The sequence below is a fragment of the Bos mutus genome, chromosome 20, assembly GCF_027580195.1.
Source record: "Bos mutus isolate GX-2022 chromosome 20, NWIPB_WYAK_1.1, whole genome shotgun sequence".
Taxonomy (NCBI): Eukaryota; Metazoa; Chordata; class Mammalia; order Artiodactyla; family Bovidae; genus Bos; species Bos mutus.
In genome coordinates this window covers 4,150,612-4,164,515 of record NC_091636.1, presented here as the reverse complement: position 1 = coordinate 4,164,515, position 13,904 = coordinate 4,150,612, and the positions used below count along the sequence as shown (strand labels likewise).

The following is a 13,904-nucleotide window of genomic DNA, read 5'->3' as shown; positions in this document are numbered from 1 at the left end:
CATTGAGCCAGGCTAACAAGCAGTTGCTTCCTGGAATTTGCAGTCCATGAGACATTAATTTCCTTTATTTTTGCTTGAGTGAGATTGAACCAGTTTCCATCTCTTGAAAGCAAAGCTTTCTGAAGCACAGTCTGTGATGCTGTGGCCTTGGGCTGGCGTCCCATGTTCATTCTGACCAGCATTCTGCCACTGGGCAGCGGCCCTGACGTGGACCACTCCCGAGCTGCCCACAAGAGGGACAGGGCTGCCTCAGGACAGCATGAGGCCTCCACTCCAGAGCTTGGGGAAAGGGCTTCTTCAGAGAAAAAGGGGCCAGGAGAAGGGGGACAGGTGTGCATGACTTGGCTGAACCTTCCTCTCCTGGGTCCCAGAACTGCTCGACTCAGCAGAAAGTAATTTGCTCTTTCTCTTTGGTCCAGAGGAGCATCCAGGGAAATCACAGGCTCTCAGGATGGACCACTCCGGGCCCCACTAAGCCCGTCCTGATCAGTGCCCCAGAGAATGTAACCCCAGCAGCCACAGAGCAGCCCTGGGGAAGAATGTATCCAGTAATGCTGTCTGCACGGGGGCAACCCAGGTATCCGTCAGTTAGGAAACACAGAACCAGACAGACAGACTGATAAGGGCAGGTGAAAAAAGGAAAACAGAGTAAGATCTTTAGCACGATACCATCCACCTATGCATGCCAAACATACAAAATAGCTCTATGTATTTTTTAAAAATACATGCTCAAGGACTTATGCCAAACATCAAGAGTGGTGCTTATCTGGGCAGGGGAAAGCGTGAGTGGGAGTCGGGATTGGAGATGAAGCAGAAAAGTCAGAACAAGAGAAGGAGCTTGTGTGATGCTGCCATGCCCTGAACTAGAGGTCTGAGGAACTCAACTCGGTACCAGAAAGGGAGGAGGAACAGGAGCTCGTGCAGAGAGGATCATTGTGATCACAGTCCTAGCTGCACCTGGGGATCACCCCAGGAGCCTTAAGAAACCTGGATGCCCGGAGCCAACCCCTAGGTTCTGATCTAATTGGCCTGGGTGCAGCCTGGGAAGTGGAGTTTTGAGAGCCACGATCCCCCCACCCCCCCACAGGTGACCTCAATGTGCAGCCAAGGCTGAGACCCACCAAACTAAAGGGAGATGCACCTGGCCTCTAATCCTGGTTCTGTCACTCTCAAACCAAGATACTTCCCTTCTCCAAGCCTAAGTTATTTCCTCCACCAGGGGATCTTCCTGACCCAGGGATCGAACCCATGTCTCCTGTGTCTCCTGCATTGCGGGTGGATTCTTTACCCACTGAGCCATCAAGGAAGTCTTTCTAACATAAATCCACAGTGATGAGAGAACAGACCCTATGATTTCAGTACTTTTAGACCATGAAATTATTGTACTTTATGTCCAGTGTCTCCTAGTTTACAGTCTATGGGAACCTGAATAGAATTTGTATCCTACTGTTGTGTGAAAAATGTATAAATCCTAATTATGTTGAATTGGTTCATGGTGCTTTTCAGGTCTACTATACCCTTCTACTTTTCTGTATATTCATTCTATTAATTTTTGAGAGCTTGATACTGAAACTCCAACTAAAAATCTTAATTTATCTACTTAAAAAATAATTTTAATATATAGTGGAACCATAAAAATAAATAAAAAGGGGCTAAGTCACCCTGTCTTGAGGAAAGACTGAACGTCACAAGAGGGGGTACCCCAGGGTCTGGCCTCAGAGAGGCGGTGCTCTCTGCTGCACTTGGAGCCCCGTGCAGGAGGCTGGGCTGAAAGCACAATTCCAGCATGTGAAAGGAGCAGGCAAGGACTACGAATCCCTTTTTATTCCTGAGACTGAATTTTGGCTCAAGATCCAGGGTGAATACAGTGCACCCCCATTCCATCAGATGAGGGCTGCCAGATAAAGTATAGGAAGCAAAGTTACATTTGAATTTCAGATAAACAACAAATTCTTCTCTACCGAGTTTTCTGTAATAAACTATATGGGGAAAGAATCTGAAAAAGGATGGATATATGTATAACTGAATCACTTTGCTGTACACTTGTAAATCAACTATACTCCAATACAAAATAAAAATTAAAAAACCAAATTCTAAATATGCCCCAAATATTACATGGGATATACTTCAGGAAATTATTCATCATTTTTCTGAAATTCAAGTGTAACTGGGCATCCTAAACCTGACAGCCTTACCCAGAGGCTGCTGTAGCTTGTTGGCATTGAGGCTCTATCCAGTGGGACCCAAGAGGTGAGGGAGGGACAGATGGATGGTCCTACACTTGAGTCGTGTCTGACTCTTTGTGACCCCACAGACACATGGACCCCGCCACGGACCACACGGACCCCGCCAGGCTCCTCTGTCTATGGGATTGCCCCTGAAAGAAGACTGAAGTGGGTTGCCCCTTCCCTCACCATGGGATCTCTGGGCCTGGGGTTTGAACCTGTGTCTCCTGCACTGCAGGCAGATTCTTCACTACTAGCGCTGCCTGAGGTGGGGATGAGGGGTCCTTATTCTGGAGTCTCACAGCTAAGACTAGAGGAACTGTTAACCTTCTTGTTCCTTGTGAGAAAAAGGAGGCCAGAGCCTCCTATTTATCCAGGCAGTACAGTGGACACCACCCTCAGAAGCCCAGTTCTTCCAGGAATTGGGAGGGTGGGACCCCACTTACGGTGGGATTTCTGTGGTTCTCATGCTGTGCTGGCAACAGCAGAGTACCTACTGCCCAGACTCAAACCATACAGAATCATGACTACTTTACTTCCTTATTTTTATTATAACTTTTTTTTTCTGATTTAAATCATTGTTGATAACTTGGGAGAGGAAAAAAAAAGAAAAAAAAAACCCACCCATAACCCCTTCACCCTGATATAACCAATGTCAATTTGCTCTTTCCCTGGGAAGGAAACATTTATTGAGCCTCAATCACATGTCAATAAGTTCTCCATTATCTCATATAACCTTCAGAAAGGAAAGTAACTTTATTGCCCTTTCTTCTTGTACAAGCAATATCAGCCCTTTCCATATATATTAAAAAGATAACTCAGAGAGGTATAAAGAAGGAAGTGAGATTCACCTATGCTCCTTCCCCCATGGATGGCATTCTTTCTGATCTCATCTTCCCTTCCGTGTGTCATTGTGAACATCGTCCCACGACACCAGTGCTGGGTGCTCCGCATCAGCCGCCCATCGCGGGCACTACTGGCAGATTAGAAAACGGAGACTCCCGTCTGCCCCCTGACGCTGGTGCTCCACGGGCCCTCTCCTTTCCTCCCAGGGGCGTGGGGTGCTGGAGAGGCTCGGTAAAGGCAGGGAGGTGAGAGTCCATGACTCCTCACAGGTCTGTTCAGTTCATTAAGTCATCAGTAGAGGCTGCTTCCAATTTGTATTTTTTTTTAAAAACCCTAATCCACTTGTGCTGATTATGGAGTGGCTATGATTTCTCGGCTGGTACCAAGACTTGGGTTGTCTGAAGGAGCAGGTGAATGAGGCCCGATTGTTTCCCCGCTCCATAGGAATAAAGAGCTTCAAAAAAGAGTGGTCTAGAGCGGGGTCTAGACAGGGGGTCTAGAGGAGGTTTTTAGAAACCTGCATTTCCTGCGGGTAAAAAACCAGAACCTTCCATGGAAAAGAGCATGGGGGAACATGGTTAAAATGCCCGAGTAAGGCCCCAGCTTGGAGGATGGGTAGCTATTTATACTTTGGTCTGCCTAAGCCTGGATTTCAGACATGTGCCTCAGCGCCCGTGCAGACGGGCAGAGATTCTCATTTCTTAGCTATTACTTCTTAAGCGCCTTCCATGTGCCAGGCATCATGCGGTGTCCCCTTCATACACCATCTCATGTCCCCTGCCAACACTCCCATGAGGTAGGTACTATCATGAACTCATTTTACAGATGAAGAGACTGAGGCACAGAGAGGTTTGGTCACCTGGCCAAGGCCACACAGCTGGCAAGTGGAGAGCCAGGTGTGGAGCAGAGATCCACGGGACTCCCACCCCTCTGCTCCTAGCTGCTCGGTTCTGCCGCCTTTCTTCTTCTGGGGAGTTGGGGGCCCGAATGCATGCATCTCCCCTCCCTGCCCAGTGGTGGTGTGGGCAGTGGCGGGGGCAGCAAGGAGCCCAGGGCCAGGGTTTTCCCTCAAGATGCAGGGCTGAAAGACCAGAAGCCGCCCAGACATTCAGATATACAAACCGTACTCCATCCAAATCAAGGCATGCTTCTGGGCAATGAAAAAGGAACACATTTCTGATACAGTAACAATGTGGATGAATCTCAAAGATCTTGTGCTGAGATTAATGGGCCAGACACTAATGCATATACTGCATGGTTCCATTTATGTGACGTTCAAGTAGTGGTGCAATAGTCTATGGTGAAAAATCGGAACAGTGGCTGCCCTGGTGGGGAGGGGGCTACCTTAAAGGGGCAGGCAGCAACTTGGCTTATGGTGTACAGTGTATAATTCCATCAAAACTCAAACTTTAGATCTGTGCATTCATTGCAGGTAAATACATACAGGGCTGTGTCCCCTGAGAAACCTGCTCTCCTTTTTCTCCCCCAGAAGTGGAGGCTGGGCTGCTTACGTGCAACCCGAGTTCAAGAGCTAATGCCACAAAGGGAAAGCAGGCCAAGAGCTGGGGGGAGGATGGGAGTGGCAGCTTAATGGGTATGGATTTCTCTTTGCAGTGAAGAAAATGTTTTGAGACTAAACAGAGGTGATGGTTGTCAAAACTGTATGATGAATGCCACAAAACTGGACACTTTACTTTTGTGTTAAGGGAATTTTACCTCAATTTTTAAAAAACTTTGAGAACAGAGAGAAATAGGGTCTTAAGAGCAACAGACTTGTATCCCGTGAGTTCTCACCACCAGGACTTCAGCATTAGTCACTCCTCCTTTGTTGGAGCCAGGGCCACACTTACCTGCCTGCATCCGCACTGGACCCTGAGCCCCTTAACCATGGACCTTGATATGATACCTACTGTCCACTGCCTGGGCAGTGTAGGGACTAGAAGATTAGGTCGTGGGTTTGATTGCTGAGTGAGGAAGTGGATTGTGAGAGAATGAATGAGCAAATGCATAAACAGATATGTGAATGAGTGAATATATGAATGAGTGAGCAAAAGAATAAATGCTTGCATGAATGAATGAATGAGCAAGTGAACAAGGGAGTGAAGGAGCACACCCCGGAACGGATGAAAGAATGAGTGAGCGAGTGAGGACACAACTGAGTGAAGGAGCAAGTGGAGGGGCCTGGACCGGACAGTGGACTCTGGGCCACACCCGTGTGGATTCCCATCCAGGTTTTGCAAGGCAAATCGTTGAATCACTCCGGGCCTCAGTCTTCTCATCGCTAAAACGGGGATGGTGGGTTGTTGCCAAAGATAAATGAATGGAAATGTGTAAACTGCTTAGAAGACGCCTGGCAAAGGGAGCCCTGGGTATTCGTGAATGTTAAAGAAACACACCCTCATGCGCACCTGGTCCCGGCGGGGCCACCCTATCTCCCTTCCAGTGGGGACCACGACCTACCGAGGAGCTGCACCTCATCGGTGATGCCGTAGACGTCGATGAGCGCCCAGAGCGGGCCGCCCACCGCCACGCCGCAGTGGAAGAGCACGGGCTCGCCGTCGTTGACGCTGTAGAAGACGCGGCCGTGGCGGTCCGCCCAGTAGGCCAGCACCGTGTCGCGCAGCGCCAGGTTCTCTGGCAGCGCCTTGGCCCAGTAGCCAGGCCGCGTGACCAGGTCGGGACAGGCGTACTTGGGGATGTCCTGGGCACTCATGAGCGACGGGTCGTGTGCCGTGAAGCCGAAGCGCAGCGCCCCGCTCCAGCCCGGGCGCACGGCCACCAGGCGCAGCCGCACCTGCTCGTACAGCCGGATGGGCCGCTGCGTGAACGTGACCCCGTTGCAGAAGCTGTTGCGCCGCGTGGCTCGGCGCGAGTGGCCGTCTAGCCGCACGTTCTTGCCCTTGGCCTGCGCGTGGAAGCGCGGCGCTTCGCCCAGCACCGGGCGCCGCTCCGGGCCGGGGCCGCAGCAAGGCCGGGTGGCCAGGAGGCGCGCCGGCGGGCTGGACTCTGCGGGAAGAGACAAACAGGAGGGTTAGGCCCCCTGGCGACACTGTGGCCCCGATTTGTCTTTAATCATGTTGTTTTTAAATTCCATCTTAATTTGACCTGTAATTGCAAGTTTCAGTCACTCCAAACTGCTCAAGACTGCTACAGCAAACTCACTCTGCCCACTTCACAGATGAGCAAGAGCAAGGGTTAGTGTGTCTGGGTCCGTCCAGTGAAGCACTGTTCAGAGCCGTTTCACTCGCAGACAGGCCAAACCAGTGAGCTTGTCACGACAGCCAGCATGGGGCCAACTGACTTTTCTGTCCCCATCAAAACCCTCCACATCTAGAAAGAGTGTGCAAGTCGCTCAGTCGTGCTGGACTCTTTGGGACCCCATGGACTATACAGTCCATGGAATTCGCCAGGCCAGAATATGGAGTGGGTAACTGTTCCCTTCTCCAGGGAATTTTCCCAACCCAGGGATTGAACCCAGGTCTCCCATATTGCAGGTGGATTCTTTACCAGCTGAGCCACTAGGGAAGCCACTTCTAGAGGCTTCCTCCAAAAGCCACTTCTGGACTGCAAAGTCCCTCTCAAGGCTACAGCAGCCTTGGATTCTTGAGGAGTAGTGGAAGGTGTTTGGCTGCTTTTCTCTGTGTAATTTTTATTAAAAAGGCAACTTGGGGGCCCTTCTTGGGATCCCCAGTACAGCCTGGAATCTCAATTCTCTGGCACTTTCTGGTGTGCGACACACAGCAGACCCAATCACTTCTCTAGCGTGTTTCCTTGCCCGTAAAATGGGAACATCAGCTTAACTCACACAGCTGCTAAAAGATCATGTGGGTGAGTTCCTCGAAGACTGCCTGGCACAGAGCATGTGTTTAATAGGCAACTAATAACACGAGTATAATACTGAGTTCCAAAAGACACCCGAGCCAGAATTCTGACTTCTCCTCCCCTTTACCCACAGAAGAGGAAGGCATTCTTTATAAGCAAGGCTGGCTTTTCTACACATACACCTTTCATAATTCATTTCTATGGGGATTGTGCCCTGAAGGCCCTGGAGAAACTTGGGACAGTCTCCTTACAAAGGATCTGGTCGCTGGCCACAAACTGGGGTGACCCGGTCTGGAGGTGGGGGCATCGTCCTTCCCAGCTTTCCTCCTCCATCACGGGGGCAGCTCCTGGGAGGCTCCGGTAGCCTGGGAGGTAGCCAGGTGGGTGATTACTGCACAAGTCTCTAGTGCTCGCTCACAACAGCAGCTGAGAACAATTTTCAAGGCAAAGGCTCACAACTCACAGCAGCCCCTGGCACACAACGGTCTACAGAATGGCGACCATGGGGAATGAGAGCCCACTGCAGGATCACTCTTCCCACACCAGCCCTGGGGCTCACTGTGCCCGGGGGGCATCGTGGGGTTCCACTAACACTAAGGTTCTGGGGAGTGAGGACAGGAGAAAACGAAGAGGGACAGGCAGTGAGAACGCAGGCACATCACGGCCCCCAGGCCTGGGGGGACGGAGGCCCCGGTCACTGAGGCAAGGGTTCCTGCCAGAGGCCCTGCCGCAGACGCAAGCCACCGACCCACGGAAGACAAATAACAAGCAGGAAAGCCAAGAGGAAATAAGGAAAAGTAACCCTGAGGCTTCAGTCATTCATCCACTCAGCAGGTGTTTAGCAAGCACCCAGAAAGTGCCAGGTGCCATGTTGGGCACTGGTAATGCAGCTGTCACCAAGACTGATACGGTTCCCACTTGGATGGCGCTGTCGTTCCAGTGGGCAAAGTAAGACAATAAACAAATCATACCTGATGGGATGCAGTCAAAGGAGGGGGAAGAAAGCAGTGCTATGCCAGACAGGAGTTTTCAGGGAGGGCCTCTCTGATAAGTGACTTTTTTTTCCTACTTTTTTGGTCATACCTTGCAGCGTGTGGGATCCCAGTTTCCTGACCTGGGGTGGGACCCGCGCCCCTGCAATGGAAGTGTGGAGTTTTAACCACTGGATCACCATGGAAGTCCTTCTGATGAGTGACTTTTGAGCAGACCCAAAGGTGAAGGTATTTGGGGGAAGAGCATTCCAGGCAGGGGTAACACCAAGTCAAGGCCCTGAGGTGGGAATGTGCTCGTGTGGGTGGAATGGTGTCAGTGGGTTTGGTGTGGAAGGAAGTGACCAGAGGTGGAAATTCCAGCAGAGCAGGAATGGTGGGGGGTGGGGGATGGGCTGGGAAAGAGACCCTCTGGTTGTGGTCTGTTTTTTCTTTCACCATTTCACTCTGAGTGAGATGGGACATTACTGGAGATTTAGAGCAATGGCACCCCACTCCAGTGCTCTTGACTGGAAAATCCCATGGACGGAGGAGCCTGGTGGGCTGCAGTCCATCGGGTTGCTAGGAGTCCGACTCGACTGAGCAACTTCACTTTCACTTTTCACTTTCATGCATTGGAGAAGGAAATGGCAACCCACTCCAGTGTTCTTGCCAGGAGAATCCCAGGGACGGGGGAGCCTGGTGGGCTGATGTCTATGGGGTTGCACAGGGTCGGACACGACTGAAGTGACTTAGCAGCAGCCGCAGAGCAAAGAAATGGTAGGAAAGTTCAGGCCACAGGGTGGAGAGTAGACTGTTGGTGGGGGGCGGGAGGGCGGGGTGGAGTCTGGGCAAGGAAGCTAGGGGCTAGGACAAGGCTGCAGGATTCCTCCAGGGTGGAGATCATGGTGCCTCAAATGTGGGGTGGGGAGCTGTGAGTAAAGGTGGTGAGAAGGGGTCTGATTCTGGATATGTTTTGAAGGTAGTACAGATTTGGAGGGTTTAGTTTTTCATGAGAGAAATAAAAAACATTCAACACATAGTCGGCCCTCTGTGTTTTCCAGCTCTGTGTCACTGAAGTCAACCAACCACAGATTGAAAATATTCAGGGGAAACAGATTCCAGAAAATTCCCAAAATCAAAACTTGAATTTGCTGTGAACCGGAAACTACTTACATAGCATTTGCATTGTATTTACAACTATTTACATAGCATTTACATTGTATTAGGTATTATAAGTAATCTAGAGATGATTTAAAGTTATAAGGAAGGATGCGTGTAGGTTATATGCAAATACTACACCATTTTATATAAGTGACTTGGGCATCAGAGTTGGGGTATCTGTGGGGGGTCCTGGAACTAATCCTCCTGACCCCAGGATACTGAGGAATGATTGTATTTGCTCTGGATGTTTAAGCTGTATACAATAAATACAGCTTAAATTATATTTTAAAAGTATACAACATTTTTAAAAAGGCGTCTTGGTTCTATGACAGATACTGGAAGTGGCAAGGAAAGGATGGGCGTTACCAGGCGTGGATCCTGGAAAGCAGGGGCTTGTCTATTTCATCTGTGATTCCAGTGCCCAGCAAAGGCCTGGCACACATCAGGTACTTGATAAATGCCAGCTGCTGCCTTTATTATAGTTAGAGCAGACTTTGGAGAGCATCTCCTTGAATAAGTCCATTTTGCAGATTGAAAAAAATGGGTCCACAGAGGGAGAAGGAACCCGCCCAATCTCAAGGTCACTAAGGGCCCGGGCAGGAACCCCTTCCTGGGTTCTTCTGGCCGACTACCCCTGACACAGGGAGGCAGAATGTCAGCGGTCACTCCTACCCAAGGAGGGTAAGGAGAGCCCTGGGCGGGGTGGGGGGTGCTGGCCACGCACCACCTCCCACAGGCCCTGGGCCATCGTGAAAGAGGTCCAGGTTCTGCAGTGCCCATGGCAGGGCAGCTCTGTGGGCACATGCTGCCCCTCCCTCCTCCTCCACAGGGAGGAGAGATCTAGCATCTCTCCAACTAGTGGGTTGATCTCATCCCAACTCAGAAACTGGGGTGTGCCTCAAGCCTGGCCAATCAGATCACTATAAACTTTTCAGGCAGGGGAGCCTTCTTTTGCTTATAATCCAGGTTGAGCTAGGTTTTTGATACTTGCAAACAAAACTGTTCTGACTGACAGTTACCATGCATTCAATAACCTTGTATGGAATACCAGCTTTGGCCTGGCTACTTACCATGCATTTCCTCATTTAATCTTTATAACCCTTTGAGGTAAGGACGACCATTAACCCCATTATGCAGATGAAGACATGGAGTTTCAGAGAGGTTGAGTTATTTGCCTAAAGTCACACAGCGGGCTTAGCTAAAGGCAGAGCTGTGACTGAAGCCACATTTGTGTGACCTCCATCGGCCTTTTGAGCTATTTTACCATATTCTCTCTGCCCTTTAGGAATCAACACAGGATGGACAGAATGAGCTGTAGATCCCTGATGTAGAGAGGGAAGCAAGAAGCCACCTATTGATTCCTTGTACCCCTAGGTGGGTCTGCTAAGCATTGGACAGGTATATGAGGGCAGCAGGGAAGATGCTCACTCCATTATTCATGCATCCATCCACCCACCTCTCCATCCATGCGTCCATGCATCCATCCATCCATCCAGTCATCTTCCATCTACCTATCCATCCATCCTTCCATACATCCATCGTTCATCTTCCTATCCATCCATCTAACCATCCTCCCATCCATCTATCCAACCATCCATCAGTGCATTCATCTATCCATTCATTCATCCATATGCCCATCATCCATCCATCATCCACCCATCTATCCATCTTTTCTGAGGATATATCTGCTGAAGTGAAGCACTGAGGGAGCAGAGGTGAGGGCACAATCCTGCCCTTGTGGAGATCTGAGTTTTTCCGTGGAAGAGAAGACACACAGGTGAATAGACATGAACATTAGGGACGAATAATAACAATAGAGACCACATTAGGCATTGGGACCGGGGAGCTATCAGGCCCAGAGGAGATCCCAGATTTAGCCAGGGGCTGGGGGGCAGGGGGTGATGCCCGCAGAGCCAGGTGTTAAGGGAGGAGATGAAATACTCCAGGCAGTAGGGGCAGAGGTTGGGCAAGCTAGACCTGGAAGGAAGGTTTAGTCCTATGGAAGGTGTGGCAGAAAGCATCTGAGGTTAGGCAGCCACTGCTTTGCAGGGGTGAGGGCCGAGGGGTGAGGGTGCGGTCAACGTCATGGAGACCAGATGGGAGGGCCCTGAATGCCTGCCAGGGAGGCTCAGAGTACACAGCATGGGCAGAGGGAGCCACAGGCTTCCAGCAGAGCAGGCCAGCACTGTCTGTTAGGGAAGGTCCCTGAGGCGCAAGGAGGGTGCACACAGAGCCAGGCTGTGGGCCATCTGCAGAACCACAGGGATGAAAGCAAGGGCCCGCTGGACAGCAACACCCGTGGGACAAAAATCAAGCAGCTGGGAGAAATACTGCCCAGTGTGAACCGTCAGGAGAGGCTGCCCAGGACGGTAGAGCCTGCGTTCTCCATGCCCGCTGCGGCCTTGTGCCAGCCACCTGACTCTGGATGGCAGCGTCCTCCAGTGTCCAAGAGACCGGACTCTCTCCAAGGTCCCCGTGGCTGGCAGACTCTCCAGGAAACATTAAACAGGACCGCAGATCAAAAGCACCAAAGACCACAGGCCACCCTTATTTGATGATTTTTATCTCAGCTCCCATCATTGTTGTTTTTCTGACCTTATCTCTTCATCAGAGTTTCTTAAGGAAACTGGCTTGGGGACCCTGAGTAGATGTCCCTTCAGAGTGGCCTGGTGATTTTGGTGGATGCTGGAGTCAGGAGAAATGCTGCTTTGTTACTATAAGGGGAAGTTTCCTGCTAAACCAGCTATATGTTAGGATAAAAGGCAGCCAAGAAACCAGGGAAGTTTACGTATTTGTTTAATTTTGATTATAAGATCCAGCTTCCTTCAGGGAATGAGGGATAAACACTATTTTTCCCCCCTCCTCTGAGGCCAGAGTCCTGATGGGAGATAAAGAAAACCAGAGTGGAAAAGTCTATAAGAGGAAGTGTTATTTACTCAAACTGAAACTGCTTAAATTAAAGGAACAACATGGAGCTGTCTTTAAATTGTACACCCGTGTCAGCTTAGGGGAAGCAGCTTCTCCACGAAACAGAAAACTGCGGCGTGGACCCCAGGGGGCCCGTCCGGGGATGTCAACAGAAAACCTGAACTTTATTAAGTTACAGCAGTAAACACTACAGCCATCCTAGAGAAAGTTTGGGAAGAAGGAGAAAAATTCCCATCTCCCCACACTCTCACCTTAACTCATAATACATTTTGCATCGTCCCTGACTGGCCCTCATCCACAGAAGCACCACTGGCTCTGCTCTCACTATGCGCCACGTCTGGAGCCGCATGTTTCTGCTATCATGGTGGTGGTGGTGGTTTAGTCGCTAAGTCGTATCCTACTCTTTGTGACCCCATGAAAGGTAGCCTGTCAGGCTCCTCTGACTACGGGATTTTCCAGGCAAGAATACTGGAGTGGGTTTCCACTTCTTTCTCCAGGGGATCTTTCAGACCCAGGGATCGGACCCACGTCTCCTGCATTGGCTGGTGGATTCTTCACCACTGAGCCACCTGGGAAACCTTTTGATAACCTGGTGATGGTGGTTTAGTTGCTAAGTCGTGTCCGACTCTTGCGACCCCATGGACTGTAGCCCGCCAGGCTCCTCTGTCCATGGGATTCTCCAGGCAAAAATACTGGAGTGGGTTGCCATTCCCTTCTCCAGGGGATCTTCCTGATCCAGGGATGGAATCTGGGTCTCCTGCATTGCAGGAAAATCCTTTACCTGCTGAGCTACAAAGGAAGCCTTTTGATAACATGGTTGTAGTTAATTCTCAAAACAAATCTTCACCTACAGGATTCTCATCTGCATTTTCCAGGAGAAAACACTTCCTGCAGATCTAAGGAGCAGCATTGAGATGTGAACCCAGCTCGGTCTGACCCCAAACCAGTGCTCTTTCCTCTTGCCTGACTTTCCTCCATTTGCAGTGTGGAAGTACTAAGCATGAAGTAGTACTGAGCACTCTTTCTAATTTCCTTGCAATCAGAGAACACAGTTAATTCTGCTTCCTGCCTTTTCTAACTCAACATTACATAAAAAGCATTTTCCGCACATGGCTCCCAAGCATTCACTGTTCTGTTTCATGGCTGCAGAATATTCCACTGAGAGCCAAAAGGCCCCCCACTGTTCCCCTCCTGGGGATCACTTCAGCTGTTTCCCCAAATGGCTGGGTCCGTGAGCACAGAGTTTCCTGGCTGCTGGTACCAGGACCAGATTCAGATGGACCCCTTCTTACTGGTGAGAAAACCTTCTGCCAGAAAGGGGCCACAGCCGACGCCAGGGACCAGACCTTTCCCCCCAAACAAGGCCGAGTCCCAGCTGGCCTCATGGGGGTGCTGCCTCTGGCCGGTGAGCCCCCTTGCCCTCTGGCCAGGAACTGGGTCCTGGGACTCCAAGAACAAGGCAGGGGGAGGAGACTTCTCTGCAATGGGAACCAAGAGGAGATCTCTGCCTGAGTCCCTTCCTATGGGTAGGAGGGAGGGCACCGTCCTGGCCCACCCCTCAGAATTAACCAAAGGCTGCTCCAGCCTGCCAAGAACAGAGGGCCAGGGCTTTCCAACATCTAGTCACAGAAGCAATGCCCCAACTCAAAAGTGTAGGAGCAGAGGTCTTCCCTGGCGGTCTAGTGGTTGAGACTCTGCATTTCACAGCAAGGCTCGCAGCTTCGATGCCCAGTTGGGGGAAGTTCTGCACACCATGGGGTATGGCCAATAAAAAAAAATTGTATGAGCAGAGATGTGGGGGCTAGAGGATGAGTGGCTGTGGCAGTTAAGGAGAAAGGGGCTCTGTTTGAGAAAAACAAGTGTTGGCACTGCCAACCTTGGGCTAGCTGTTCCAGAAGGCAGGGGGACAGCAGAGCTGTTCCCTGAGCCGGTCCTTCAGGGGTGGCTCTGC

At 50.6% G+C, this 13,904-nt stretch overlaps 1 protein-coding gene across 1 annotated transcript in view; it reads right to left on the bottom strand.

Annotated features, from left to right (window-relative positions):
* NEURL1B (neuralized E3 ubiquitin protein ligase 1B) overlaps positions 1-13,904 on the bottom strand; it is a 44,638-nt gene that overhangs the window by 16,546 nt on the left and 14,188 nt on the right. The window contains exon 2 of the mRNA XM_070357424.1: positions 5,532-6,077. Within this exon, the coding sequence (XP_070213525.1) occupies positions 5,532-6,077 (546 nt within the window). The remainder of the gene's footprint in view (positions 1-5,531; positions 6,078-13,904) is intronic.